General features: G+C 48.0%; 1 protein-coding gene across 12 annotated transcripts in view; it reads right to left on the minus strand.

Annotated features, from left to right (window-relative positions):
* The window catches only part of CAMKK1 (calcium/calmodulin dependent protein kinase kinase 1), a 93,689-nt gene that overhangs the window by 6,737 nt on the left and 71,978 nt on the right, over positions 1-14,974 (minus strand). For 7 of the 12 annotated variants that reach the window (XM_072937216.1, XM_072937213.1, XM_072937217.1 and 4 more), the window contains 7 exons: positions 12,977-13,176; positions 12,261-12,314; positions 11,366-11,439; positions 7,830-7,874; positions 7,665-7,752; positions 6,294-6,422; positions 5,882-5,985 (listed from right to left, as the gene is read on the minus strand). In XM_072937216.1, the coding sequence (XP_072793317.1) occupies positions 5,882-5,985; positions 6,294-6,422; positions 7,665-7,752; positions 7,830-7,874; positions 11,366-11,439; positions 12,261-12,314; positions 12,977-13,176 (694 nt within the window). The remainder of the gene's footprint in view (positions 1-5,881; positions 5,986-6,293; positions 6,423-7,664; positions 7,753-7,829; positions 7,875-11,365; positions 11,440-12,260; positions 12,315-12,976; positions 13,177-14,974) is intronic. The other 5 variants (XM_030288145.4, XM_030288144.4, XM_030288146.4 and 2 more) reach the window with 1 other exon arrangement.

Genomic DNA, 14,974 nt, shown 5'->3' on the forward strand with positions numbered 1-14,974 from the left:
TGTCTGCACAGGAACCAGCTTCTGCTGTGAGGCCTGAGGCTGGATGGGGATCTCCAGTAAATAACTCTTGCTAAGAAATAAGATTCTATTTCTCCTACATTTTGTAAGCCACAGGGGAGCAAAGCCTGGTTTGTGCAATTACCCAGGAGAGCACATGGCTGTGGGGGGGGATCAGAGCCACTGGGGATTCACATGTGTTCTGTGTCCCACAAGGAGTGAGCCTCCCCACACTGCCCTCCCAAACACAGGAGCACGGCACAGGGAGGGTGTGGGACAACCTCCACAGCTCAAACACACACCCCAGGCAAGTGCTTAATTCCTCCATGGAGTCCCCATTCAATGCAGGCTGCTCGAGTCCCTTCCTCCCTGTGGAAATGCAGCAGCAGGAGGCAGTAGCACCCTGTCAGTCCCCATCTGCCTCTGCCTGCCTTCTCCTGGCTATTTTTGGAGAATCTCTGCAAGTCCTCCCTCACTCAGAGCAGGTGACATCCTGGCTCTGGCCCACCCATTTGTCTCAGAGCAATAAATCAGGCCAGAGTCTCCAAAGTGCAGGATCTGTTCCAAAGGTATTTAGAGATGTGTGGTTGTTCCCCAATCTCTCAGCCCAGGCTGTGTCCTGCCTAACCACTGGATCCTAGGACTTCCCACTGAGGTGTCTGCAAGCAGCTCATCATGGTATGCATTAATATTATTTTGTTATTTAACAGAACTAACGGGACCAACACTTCCTAGAAGGGTCTGTGCAGGTGGTTGGACAAGTGACCATGTTTTGAAGGAGTCCTGGCTGGGGTGGGGTGTCACTTGGAGCAACCGATTTTGGTGTGCCCAGAACCATCCCAGTGCTGCACCAGAGGCAGAAACACAAGGGAGTGGTGGAGCATCTGGAGCAGAGATGGCTCCAGCCTTTTCTTTTGCATAACCACTAAAAATTAAACTCAAATTACAAAGCTCGAATTCTGTAGCTATTCCCTCTGCAGATGTGGGGCTGAGCACCACTTCCTGCTAAAACCCAACTGTTGTTTTTCACCCCTCCCTCCCTCCCTAAAAGCAGCTGAAATGCCAAAGAATCAGAAATAGAAATAATAATAAAAAGCATACATAAACATTAGTGTCACACACACAGAATGACTGCAGTAAAACTGCTCCTACAGGAAGGAAGGATGGAGCCAAACGCTCTCACTACCACACAAATCACACAGGCTCAGGAGGGGACACAGGTTTCTACAGCACCCAGGGGAAACACAGACATGGAATTACCTTAAAGATGGATGCAAATATACAGATGTGTTTAAGAGGAATCTGTCCCTGAGAGCAAAACAATGAGACAAAGGAAGAAAATGATCATGAAGATAATGGCAGCAGGTGAAGGAACTTGTATTTCTGTGCCTGTCCAGCCTAGAGTGCAGAGTGGAATGGGATGGAACATCAGCCACATTTACCTAAGGACACATGAGGACAGGCACTGGTAGCTCTTGTACAAACCCTCTCCAGCCCCTACCACTGCTGGAAGTCCCAGATGGCTCCCAGCACACTGCTGATGTCCAGCTGTGCTGCCCTGGGCACCGCTGGGCTTTTGTGTCCTATCAGCACCCTGTGCAGTGGGGCAGAGCCCCAGGGGCACTGGGCCCCTCCCTGCTGGTGGTGGGTCATTCCAGAGGAAAGTCCTGTGCCACAGCCCTGTGAGGACACCCACCTGCATGTGGGGCATGGCTCTTCCCACAAAACATGCAGTTCTGTCTTTGGGAGGAGCTGTTTCTGCTCAGAGACCTGGGACAGCCACTTTTTATACCTCCTTTTCCCCCTTGGCTTCCTTGTGCCTAACCTACATGGACAATGTGGCCCTAAGGGCAGTGACCCTTTGGGTCTCCTTTGGGAAGGCTGGAAACAGGATAGGCTTTTTAAATACCAACTGATCCCCCATGGAGGAGCTGACAACCACATTTCGTCAACAGTATTAGCTGCCATAATGGGAAAGTAAATTGGGTCTGTCAAAACACAGCAATTAATTTGATAGGTAGCGCTTGCAATAAATGAGAGCAATAAAATGTGGTGAAGCCAGTGCTGACTCAATCAGGAGAAATGTGGAGCAGGCAGAAGAAATGCAGCAAACACTGCTACCAGAAATCCAGAATTTAGCTGTGAATGCTGCAGTGGCCTTTAAAAAAAAAGATTAGTTGCTTCTGCAGCCACCATTAATGATGGGCTTGAACCTGGCCACGATCTGCAGGATCTGTAAGACTCCATGAATCACTGCCTCTCCTGGGAGTTCCTGCAGGAAAGGCAGGATCCAGTGACACCTGGCCACCGCCCAGCTGACAGGGGAGGTGACAGCTGGCAGCACTCACACCATTCTAGGTGTGCAAAACAACAACTGCTAAATGGGGCATGATCATTTTAGCTCCCCTCCACCTGCTGAGTGTGCCTGCACTGAACATCTGCCTTTTAAACTGCTCAGTGCTGATAAACAGAGCAATAAATAACAGCCAGGAGAGGATTGGCTTCTTCCAGGTCAAAAGAGTGCTAAAAAACCATTCTGTCCTTCCAGGAATAACTTAAGGACTGTTTCACATCAGTGGGGTCTTAATGGTGTCCTCTAAAGGCATCAAGGCTGCAACAGGAGAGCCCTGCTGCTACCACAGATACCTGCCCAGAGCATTTCCAGGAACAGAGCCCAGCATGCTGTGTAGGTAATGCAGGGAGAAATTAAAAAAAGATTCAGCCACATGATTTAGTTTCCTCCTCTCCAAATCCCAAGGAGTGAGCTTGAAGGACAGCTCCATTTTAAGAGTCATCAATTAGGCATCCAACAGCAGAAAGCTCTGGTACCAGAGCTCAGCTCACTGCCAGAGGATTTCCTACAGAGTATATCCTCAGAAATGGCACAGATGTAAGAGGCTTGAAGCAGCAGTGAGTGGGGCTCTGGCAATTTCACATGCAGCCTAATTAAATAAATTGAATGTGAAACTGGAGTATTCTAATTGCTTTCCTTTTTTCTTCCGTAGAAACACAAAAAGTTATTTCCTACCTACAGCCAGAAGGAGCTGCAATATTACACAAGCTGACTGATGTCCCTCTAAAGGCACTGCTACTGGGACAAAGAGCTCTGTGCAGGAGAGCTTGGCAATGTGTGGCTCATTTTTCTCCCAGCTCCTCCAGGGCAGCCACATGTCCACAGCACAGCGATGGCTGCAGGCACTGCTTTTCTGGCATGTCCCAATTTCAGGGTCCCCTGTCCAGCAACAAGAGTGAGGGACATGCAGAAACTCTCTGCAGAGCTTTACTACAGCAGTATTATCTGCTTCTTCAAGATCCTAAAGCTTTACAGAAATCCAGACTCACTTGAAACTTACTTTAACACAGCTATAATCATAACATTGGCACTTTATATGTGTAGCAAGGGTGGTTTTTCCAGGGAACAAGCAATATGAATTAAGAAGTGGATGAGCTTGGTGTCTACTCTGTTTGCCCCTGAGGAAATAACACTGTCATCAAGAGATAACTCACTGAACAATGAATATTTCCCATTTAGCTGTGGTTCACTTGAGATTAATGTCATTAGATCCAACACATCTATTTAAATTTGAAGTTATTTTCATTAGATTCAGTCAGTAAAACGTTTTCCAAAGTCTGAAATAATAATAACCCATATGCCTTAAAAGGAGCATCCCTGCTGTGGTGTTTAATATACAACACCATTTTTTGGAGAGACTTGGCAAGTGTCTTTCTTTTAAACAACAGTTTTGAGATGGGTTTTCAAAACTCCAGTTGTGCATGAAATAATTTAGGATTAAGTCAATTGTTACTGCCAAAAATTGGCACTGATGGCATGAGACTGAGAAATTAAGCACAGGGATTGTGCAGTGGAGAATTGGCACATTCATGTTGATTTTGGATATTTCTAAGTGCTCACACAGCTGGGCAGAGGCCAGCCCAGCACGGCTGCACTCCGTCCCTGGCCTGGCATGGTTTTGTAAACTAAGGGCACCAGACACAGCAGCACAACAGTGGAAATTACACACTGCTTTAAAAATAAGCCTTTTAGCCTGTACAAGGAGCCTGAAAACACACAGGTCCAGAATAGGCTGAGACAGGGGAAGATGCTGGGTTTCAATGAACTGAAAAAAATGTGACTAGCAACTTTAAAACGGACACAAAAGTGAAGGCTTACAGCCCATCATGAAAGCCTAAGACTATTTTATAGAGGACAAGACATGGATAATGGGCTGGTCAGAAGTTTCACAGCTACCTCAGATCAAATGAACTTTGTTTTTCCTGAGCAGATAGTAAAGCAACCAACTCCAGGCAGGAACCAGTATCAAGGGTCAAGGAATTTTCCCACCATCTGGCTGAGTTTTCAAGCATCTCAAATGAAAGGTAGAAGGGAACAGATCCCTTTTGGAAACAGGCCCAGGGTTACCAGCCTGAAATATCAGTTCAGGCAGGGTTTGAAAAGAAAATCTGCCTTGCTCCAAGTTACCTGTCTGGGAAGAAAAGAAATATTTTTCTTCAAATTTAGTAAATGTTTCCCCATTTCAGAACAATGTAATGCAATGACCAGCAATGATAGTGAAGATATGGGTAGGAATATCTGTCCAATTAGCAATAACTAATTTGGAAGGCATTGAGCAAAGAGGAACAAATCCCTTGTGCTAAGATGGCAAAGGAGCTGTGACTGCCGTGCTCCAGATGTGTCCCACAGCAGCACTCATGAGCAGGGTGTTTCAATGCCAAACTGGTGTCTGGCCATGGACACCAAGACAAAGGCTTCATTAAGTCTCCAGTAATCAGCTGGGGATCTAGAACATTATCATCCTTAATTGAGCTGAGCCCTGAAATCCCCACACACCTGTGAGAGACAGAGAGAGACTCTTCTAATTGCGTTATCAATGGTGCAGTGAGACTCAGCACACCCTCCTGGGAGTCTGCTAGGAATGGGACTGGGATTCTGGGTGGGAAAGAATCATTTTGGGACAACACAGCTTTGTTGTCAGCCACAGCCTTATAGATCCTGTGGGGTGAGAACTTTATTTATATAAAAATAATTGTCCCAGATCAGGCTACTGGTCCAGCTGTTATTTACTGGACTGATGGCCCAGAATCCTGGCTCTGAATGAAATCTGTGACAAATATGAAGGAGAAAGAGTAAGAACCACGTAAAGGACAGAAGAATTCTCTCCCCATCCCTGTACACACCATCATGGTTAAAACCTGCTAATGAATCTATTAGTCATCAAGATCTCTATTCCCTTTTTAATCTCAATATAGTAATTTATACCCAGCCTCCAAAGTATCCCTTTGTAACGTGTTCCACTATTTCATTAACTGGCAAAAAACTGTGAAAAAAAAACCCAAATGTGTTCTCAAGTGAAAAGGCAATTTCAAAGTGTTCTCTTTTGTCTGACCATGATGGGCCCCAGACCCCAGGTCAAATCCCATAATCTCATGTTGAGTGAAAAAAACTACATAAACTGCTCATTTGGTACCATTTCTGTTGCCCATAGAAAGGAGAGAAGAATTAAACCCTCCAATATATATCCAAACTAGACCCTAATGAAACTTATCTTACTTCACCAATCTCTAACGGATCTTTGATCACAGCATTATAAACTAACAGGTGAAAAAAGAGACTCAAGTTTAGCACCTTACATGTGTTTAGGCCAAACCCATCTTACAGAGAGAACTGCATCTATAAAAGAGTTTTTAGGCTGCAGCAGTACACTGTACTTCAATCTGAGAGGACTTGAGGTAGATTTTGTCTTCATTGTTTGATGCAGAATGGAATTTTGTTCTTTAAATGCTACAGAAAAGATTTGCAAAGTGCTTCCCCACCCTCCCTCCCCACAGGCCGTGCTGCAGCGCCAGGCACGGTGCAGGTACCTACATCAGCAGGTTCCCTGGAGCAGACATGGATCTCTCCTCCCGCCTCGTCTGGACCTCAAAGGGGTTCCCAAAGGAGCGTTTCCTCAGCATGGCCTTCACTAGGATCTTTGAGGAAGAGAACAGAGCGGTGAGAACAGCAGGACTGGCTCCTGGAAGCTAGTTCAAAGGAGGAACAACAGCTTCTTTAATAATTCAGCTGACATTTTACAGCAAAGAGCACGAAGCAAAGGAACCCAGAGAACAGCTGCTTGAGAGAGCCAGGCTGCTGCAGTGGTCACACAGAAGAAGTTCACACCGGGTCAAACAGCCCAGATTTCATGCCAGAACACACGTGTCCCCTCTCCAAACCTCCCCCAGCAGCTGAAGGCTTCAGCACAGCCCCCTGCTCCGAGGATGTGGTGTGTCACACGTACCACGGCTGGCAGGCTTGGGATGGTCTTCACGGAGTTCTTGACCTCCTCCTCGGTGACCTCCACCACGGAGCAGTGCTCCTCCTCCAGCGGCAGCGGCTCCGCGCCGCCCCGGCTCAGCCAGGGGTGCACCTGCACGGGGACACAGCCCGGCTGGGACAGGAGTGGGGCACAGGGCTCACTGCTGCCACTACTGCTCCATCTCCCACTGCCAGAGGTGATTTGAACCAGCCTCCTTGGAAATGGCTGCAGTCTGGCTCAGTGCTGTCATACCTGCTGCCACCCACCAGAACCACGGCACACCTGAATCGAGTTTGGAACACTCTGACAACCTGAGTTGTCTGGAGCATTTTCATTTTTTGTCTTGCATGCAGCAGAGCAAAGCCTCCTGTTCTTGCTGCCTCTCGTGGGATGGTTTCTTGGCTGGGAGCAGGAAGGAAGCCCTGTCTGAGGGCATGGGCTGAGCACAGGGTCAGCCTGACACGTCCTCTGTCAGCATCCAAGACAAGTCCCCAAGCACACCAGCCAGGGACAGGGCCAGCACGCAGCTCTGCTCTTCTACCCACAGGCTCTTACAGTGTGCCTGCAAGAGCTGGCAAGTGAAACCCCATAAATACAGCTCCAAACCTGCCTTTGAGGCCAAGATTTGTTTTTTGAGGCCAAAAAAATCTCCAAACCTGGGCATGGAGAGAAGGGATGTCACAATTTTTTCCTGAAGCTCAGCTTTTCTAGTGTCAGCTTTGGTGGCAATACTGGTGTTGGCCTGGGACAAAGCAAAGCAGAGCTTGCCCTGTAGAGCTTGCTGATGGATCTCTATGGAAATTCTGGGATCCTTCAGCAGGTCTAAAGCCTTGGTGAGGGGTGACAGGAGGACAGCAAGCCCACACAAATCCAGAATGAAACCATAACTTGTGAAGCATTGTGCTCTGCCAGGCCTGTTCATTCTTTCTATTATTAAACATCTCCCAAATAATGGTGATAGAAAAGAATGTGCTGCCTTGAGGCCACTGGCCACACAAGGACCAGGGGAAGAACACACACCCAATCCCTGGAATGCACATCCAACACTGCCAGCCCAGGCTCTGCAACTAGCAGCTCCCCTGACAGTGTTGATTCTCCCAGGGATTCACTGAGATCAGCCAGCTTTTGAGTAATTTTCATTTAAACAAGCAAACAAGAAAGCTTTTGTCAATATTCCCCAGGCAAGAAGCAGTGATGGAGCTGTGGCTGCAAAATGAGTACCCTCCTCCGAGGGAGGGTGCTAGAGACAGCTCCCAAAACAAACACTGGGAAGAGCTCTGCCTCATTAGAAGGTACCAAAGGACATTAAATCAGCTGAGACTAAAAGCTTGTTTATATCAAGGTCCACCTTACCTTTATTTCAGGGACTGTTATCCTCGTTTCTGGATTTTTATCGAGCATGCGCAGTATCAGATCCTTCAGCTCCTCACTTATCTGTGCTCTGAGTGAAGAAAACAGCAGCACACACTTAACAAGGCAGTTGTAAGGGCAGCAATGCACAGTTCTCACTGCAGTTACCTGGTAGAGAATCTGCTCTGCTCAGGAGGTGTTTTCTCTGCAAACCTGGCTTGGAAAAAAGGAAGGCACCACAGTCACTGCTGCAGGCCTTGGTTATCCTGTTCTGCCCCCCAACACAGCAGCACACGCTCAAAATGCAGGAGGAAGGATCAGGTGAAGGGGTCTAAGGACATCCTTGAAGACAGCACTACGTAGGGGAATTTCTGAGGGGAGATCTGGAACAACAAAGTGTTCCTGAGAGCAGAACTGGAGTTGAACTCTGTGAATCAAGAGGGCACAGCTTGATTTGCTGAACCTGTATCATGAGCAACTGTATGCTGGATAAAACACCCCCATCTGACATTCGAGTTCCCAGCTAAACCTCCAGGTTGTGTTATTTAAATTCCAGAACACAGATTGCAGGCAGCCTGTAACTCAGTATTCCCTACCTGCAAAGCTCAACCTTGGGGTAACAACAGGAAGGAATGAATAAATGCAAATAAGAGAAATACATCTACATTTTTAACACTATTTCCAAGATCTAGATGTGAGAGCACCTGAACCCAGAAGCCACTCTATTGGCATGAAGCCCTTGGTCCTGCAGCCCAAAGGCTGCAATGACTCCTGTGGTTAATGATGCAGGAGAAGCCTTTAAAATGCACTAGATCTAATGACCAAAGTGCTGCTGCAGTAAAATGCCAGCATGTGACTGAATTGCATTAGCCAGATGAAAGTCTGTGTCACAAAAATGACTCTTGAAGAATTGTGTTTCTTCATGGAGATGGGACTGAGCAGCACAAAATGTCACTCCCCAGGCAGGCTGGATTTGAGACTGAAAACAATAGTGAGCACCAGGTGCTGTGCTCATCTCCTCTGCACAGAAGGGAATAAACTATCACAAACCAAAACGAAAACCACATCACAGCAAGGGGTATTTCAGTCTGATGAAAACAGAGCTGTTGTTTAATAATTAATGAATATTTTATTGGGACTTTGGCTATGAGATCTTTAGAAACAACTACAAGGAAATGCTGCTTGTTCAGAGGCAAAAAGGGGGCTCAGTTTGAAGTGTAAACACTTAGAGCTGCATCAAGGCTCTGAGAGCCCAGACAAGGGGAAGAGCAGGATGAAACCTCAGAGACTCAGGTGACAATTCCAGTTGGAATGGAAAGAACGGTGCTGCCCTTGAGATGAGCTCCAGAGGAACAGCCATGGGCACTGACAGTGCATTTAGCAGCTCAGAACAAACAGATTCCTTCCAGACACCACACTGATGCAGGTGAGATGGCATTTTAAAAAATACTTTAAATCAGTTCTGTGCCAAAGTGTCAACAGCTTTATTTAAAATACAATAAATAGAATATTAAATCACTTAACATTTCTGTGCACCAGATTGATTTCTATGCAACACAGGATTAAAGTCCTAGGGAAAAGCCCCATCAACAGGATCACCAAGTGTCAGGTGGGTTATGGCCAGGTAACAGATCACATCACCCTGTCTCTGGTTTCCCTTCCCCCATTCTGCAGCAGTGGGAACACTGTGCCTGGTGGCATTTTGCCTTTGAAAAGCCTGTGCTGTCTGTGGTGTCTCACAGCCATAGTCCTGTAAGAGCTCTCAGGAAGATGCCAGGCACAGGGCTCAGCATCCATTCAGGAGGGTTGCCAGCACCCAGATCACTTTACAGGGTGCCTGCAGGTCAGGAAACATTGTCCTGGGCTTCACAGGAGGGACTAGGCAGAGCTGCTGGCTCTGCTGACATGTTTGAAGAGAAACTTCAGCTTTTTATTCATGCCAGGATCCTCAGGGTGTGAGCTAAGCCCATTTGCCTCGTGTCATGGCAAGGACTCAGTGACATGAATGAGAACGCCATAAATATTTATCCTGGTGTCTCTAAGGGAAGGGACAGGATGGTGACACTGGTACAGTCAGATCCATATGTCCTAAAGGTTGTCAGGAAACAGGCAGTGAGTTTCCATGGGCTCTCTGCAAACAGGAATGTGTCTTTTGTAGCCATGGTGAAATAAATTGAAACCAAAATACTCCTCGCTATAGAGAGGTGCTAATTCTGTGGGAGGTCAGGGTGGATCCACTCCAGTGAATTCCATGTCTCTGTGGCTGCCTCTAACAAATAGATGTGGTTTGGACAGCTGTCAACACCTAGTAACCCTCAGCTCCCCCAACAACCTAATCAGGGGTGCAGCTTTTTTCAGACTGGGAGAACAGGTCACTGAGGAATCCACATAAATCATGCAGCCCAATTATGGCTGAAGGAAATGCCTGAATGAAGGAAAAGTTCTCAGCACAACCCAGTTAGCCTATTAAATGTTAATAACTTACTGCAGAGGCAGATGGGAACAGTCACTTGTAAGCTGACTGCTAACCCAAATACATGGTGGCTGAGGGAGGGGTGGGAGTTCTGCCAGCCCTGAGCAAGGGAGAAAACTGCCAGGGGAACATAAACAGGTTTGGGGTTTTTATGGCTGCAGGTGGGGACACAGCAGTGGAGCATGACCAGCTTTTGTGCTCCTAAAGCCTCAAGCCCAGTGACCTGGGCCTGCCAGAACTGCTCCTTAGCCACCCTGGGGTCTGTGTGTGCCCTACAAGAGGGCTGAGCCCCAGGGCCTTGGGGCTGCAGGTGCTGTGCAGGCTCCAGCTGGGCAGAGGGGCTGAGCTGTCTGCACTGACTGCAGGGTAAAATTAATGCAGCCCAGGTGTCTAAAACAGAGTACCCTTAGCATCCATCCCTTTCTGTGGAATCAGAAGAAAGTCTGGGACTGCCAAGGTAGAGGCCCAGACTTTACTGTAATGTGAAAATTCAGTGAGCATCTCACAGAAAAGTCTTGCCTTGCCCCAGATGTTGGGTACATGCACATACCACAGGCTGCCTGACAACATCCCTCCCTTCCCCTCTAACACCACACATGCCTCTCATTAGAGTTTTAATTTGTGCTTGCTCCAAATCAAGTAATTTTATCTAAAAATTTTTATTGGCATGAGCAGTGAGGTCAAGAATTCTTTGCCTGACTGCTGGGTGGATTTGGTAAGGAAAACAAAGAGTCCAGCTCTGGCTAATTCATCTGTCAGCAACCACGGGAAACAAATTCTTCACCAACAGGAAGTCACCAAAGGCCTGAAGCTGGAGGAAATGCTGAGGAGTGGCCAACACTTGAAGCTACAGGAATGGTGACCATGGAGCCAGCATCCCTGAGCACACAGGGGGTATCACCCCCTCCTGCCAGACTCTGACCACGAGCACTCATCAGCTCAGTTCTGAGCCTCCACTGCTCAAATGCCACCTGAGTGGCCTTGGTTTGTCCCCTTCACTTCCAAAGAGCCATTTCCTTCATCCCTGTCTGCACAACAAGGACAGAGGAAGAGCAGAAGCACTTTGAACACCTCAACACCAGCACAAAACCCACGTGAAGGACCCAGGAGAACACAGAGCACCTCACCCACTCATGTCCATCCTGCCGTGGTGACCACTGTGCCACACAGGGGATAATGCTGAAAACTGGGCTTTATTTTACAGCAGCTGAGCTGAGTAAAGTTTACTCACTCTTCTGGGAACTCCACAGGCTTGGTCTTGATCCTGTTATGAAGACCCAGAATATATTCATCTATAAAAGGGCACTGTAAAACAAACAAAGAGACTTTCCAGTTGTCCAAGATCCTGGCATCACTCAGGCATTTGTCATTCATGTAACACCAAGTACAACCTCTGCACTCCCTGGATTTTACACAGAGATGGAAATAAATTAAATCTCCCCACACACAATAAATCGATTCATTCCTCATTAAAAAATAAATTCAGAAGAACAGCAGAGGCATCTAGGGAATACATAACTGGACTGGAATACCCTCCTCCATCCAGCCTGCCAGGTGACCATGAACTGTCTCTGTCACCACCCCTGGCCACTCCTCACCCAGAGCTGGATGCCTGGTGCCTGTGTGGGGGGATCTGCAGAGGTCAGAGGTTCAGGTTCATTCCTGCTCACCCTCCTGTGCTCATCCTGGCACAGCACAGGTGGGACATGGAGGGGGGAAACATGACAGGGCACAGAGTGAGCAGAAGGCAGCACTGAAGAGCTGCCTCTGCCAAACTGGACCCCCATCAGTCCTAACTCAGCTTTGGCAGACAGAGATCTCTGGTTCCCAAAGTGCTGCAACAGTTTGGGATCAATCCTATGCCTCTGTCCATGCTCTGGCTCATTTCTAAATGCAGGAAATGTGGATAAACCCCCCACAAGCTGCTGCTGGTGCTGCTGCTCTGGGTTTGTAGCTCTGCATTCAGGGCTCCGTGCTGGAAATGATCCTTTCCACAGATCACAGCCTCAGCCCCTTCTGATCTGCAGGGGTCTTTGTCTCTAATATTTGCCTTTATTTGGAAAGGAGTGAGTCCAAAGGCAGGCAGACAGTGCAGTGCAGGGCTCCAGCACTGAAAGGCAGCTTACCTTCCCATAAACAAAGCAGTACAGGGTGATTCCCATGGCCCACACATCCAGGGCCTGAAAGAGAGCATGAACAGAGAGTAAAGGAGAGGCAACACAGATGATCTGAGTAAGCTGGATTCCCCCACCAATTCACATCATGCTCTTTGTATGGATTTAACACTTTCTGTGTCACTTTGCAGTTGGGCTCCTAAGGGCAGCTCTTGCACACCTGAGGAATGAGGGTTGTGCTGGGCCAGGCACTGCTCCCTTGCCCTGCTGTGACCAGCAAGCAGCCCCTTCCTACAGGAAATTACACCATTCAGGGCTGAACCTTAAAAGTTTTCCAGACAAAAAAAATCCCTATTAGCCCCTATCCCCATGTCTGCATCACCACCCTTGGCAGTGTCTCTCACTCCCAGGAAATCAAGGTATGACCTTGGTGCTCAGCAGCCCCCTGTGCCTCTTGACTATTTTGGGAGGGAATCAAAGGCTTCCTCCCTTCCCCTGGGGCAGGGAAAGGACTCTAGCATGGCTCCTGCCAGGCAGGGATCCACAGCAAAGTGTCTGCCCACTGCACAGAACAGCCAACGTGAGCTTTGCCTGGCCTGGAGGGAATTAGAGCTTTAGTTTTACTGACTGACAGCCTTAATTTGTACCACAGTCAGGATGCAGGTGTGGCACTGCCCTTTGTGCCATGCCTGGGGGTACCAGGAGCCCCACAGTGAGCACAGACCTACCTTGCCACTGAAACTTTTGCCAGTCTGTGAGATGGCCTCTGGTGCCATGAAGGCTGGTGTCCCTGCCGTGCTGGAAAGCTGGGCATCATTCCCTTCAAACTGATTGCTGACACCAAAATCAGCAATTTTGACGTGGCCATCATCTCCTAAGAGCAAGTTGGAAGGCTTGATGTCCCTGTGGATGATCTTCTGGTAGTGCACTGAAAAACACCCAAAAAAGAGAGCAAAATTGGCCACAGCAGCCAACATACCCAGGGGAAACCTTTCCAGGAGGGGGAAAACAAAGGTGCAAGCTCAGGCAACACACTCCCAGCTGCTGCTGGAGATGGAATATAGCAGTTCCTACAGCCATTCCTTTTTGGTGCCTCACTGGGACACAATTCTTAGAAATACATCTAGGAATTATGCAATGAAAATACACAAACTCAGGGACAGCTCAGCCAGAGGGAATAACCAGTGCTGCTGGAGAAGGAAAACACTCAAATTCTGCAGATTTGCTTGGCCTCATCAGAAGGGGCAGAACCACAGGTAGTATGGAAGAGGTGACAAGCAGCTGAGTGCCAGGTTCAGCCAACAGCTCAGAAATCAGTGGGCATTTCCAGCTCAAAAGGTGGAATAATGGAGCTCCAAGCTTGGAGCAACACCAGCACCCCAAAAAGGCACTCTTTATTCATCCAAGCTTCTCAGTGGAGCCCACAAATCGAGAAACAACCTCAGCTTGCTTTGCATCACCCCAAACCCCACCTGGCCCAAAGCTCCCAGCCATTCCCACCACTCCTGCAGCCAGAGCTGTGGCCAAACCTGGCCCTCATTCCATGAGGCTCCAGCCCTGTCTCACTCCATGAGGCCAACCATGGGCACCAGCTGAAGAGCTTGTACATCAAACATGAAACAAACCCTTGCAGAGAGTTTGGAGGCTGAGATGCACTGAAAACAACAACAAAACCCACCTCTCTTGTGCAATATTGCAGTTGAAAGACATTTCCAGGCCACTGAGTGAAGCAGGGAGTTGTAGGGAAGTGGCTGATTTTTCAGGAACTCGAAAAATAAAAAAAAACCAAAACCACCAACTTTCAGAACATGAAATGACCCCAAAGCAGAACTGTAGAAAACCCAAGAGTACTGAAGGAGGAGGAGGAAATCCTCTAATCCTGCCCTCCCCAGAGGACCAGGACCCCCTGTCCTCCCTCCTCCCCTGGCTCCAACCAATGTTTTCACATTTCCTTCTTGCCAACAGAGCATGTTTGTTTTTATACTTCCATGAGCACTTTTCATATCTCCTAGGAAATACACACTGGGTGGAGGAAAATGCTGGTCTAACCCTTTCCTGCTTTACAAACCTGACCAGCACACTGCCACAAAGGCAGCCTGCCCCACGGAGCACCCCAGTTTGTGCTTTAGGATCAAGAATGAACAAACTTCAATAAACTTTCTGCTCTTTTCAAGCCAACTTTCCAGCAGGCCTTGCCTGGGGAGGGGAAGTCACACTTGCAGGTATTTTTCCTGCAAGGCCCTCTCCTCGGTTGAAAGCACTTTTGGGGGATGCTGTCCTTGGCACATCAAGGAGCTGCTCTGGAGATCCAGCAGATTAAAACTTGCTGGAGAGCAGCAGTACTTACATCTTCTTCCAGATGTGCACCAACTGCATGGCCAGGCTGTGGTGGGAGGCATTTCTGCTAACAGCCTGCCTAGACAGCCAGGATAAACACCCAAACCCTGCAACAACAGTAATTAGGAGGCAACATCTGCTCAGCAGCAGAGCTGACATTTCATTATGGTAATATAGGGAGAGCAAATAAGGGGGAGGGGGGAGTGAAGGTTTCCTTCAAGAGATAATGAGCTGCCTTTCAGGCAGGTGTCTGCTGTCACGCCTGATACCACAGGGCTAAGATTCCCAAAGCCTCTAAAAAAGCCCCAAACAAATATGGACCATGTGAGTACATCCCTGGAGTTTGGTCTGTGAAAATTAAGGCAAGCAAGTACTCCAGGTTTTTTATT

The sequence above is a fragment of the Taeniopygia guttata genome, chromosome 19 (assembly GCF_048771995.1).
Source record: "Taeniopygia guttata chromosome 19, bTaeGut7.mat, whole genome shotgun sequence".
Lineage (NCBI taxonomy): Eukaryota > Metazoa > Chordata > Aves > Passeriformes > Estrildidae > Taeniopygia > Taeniopygia guttata.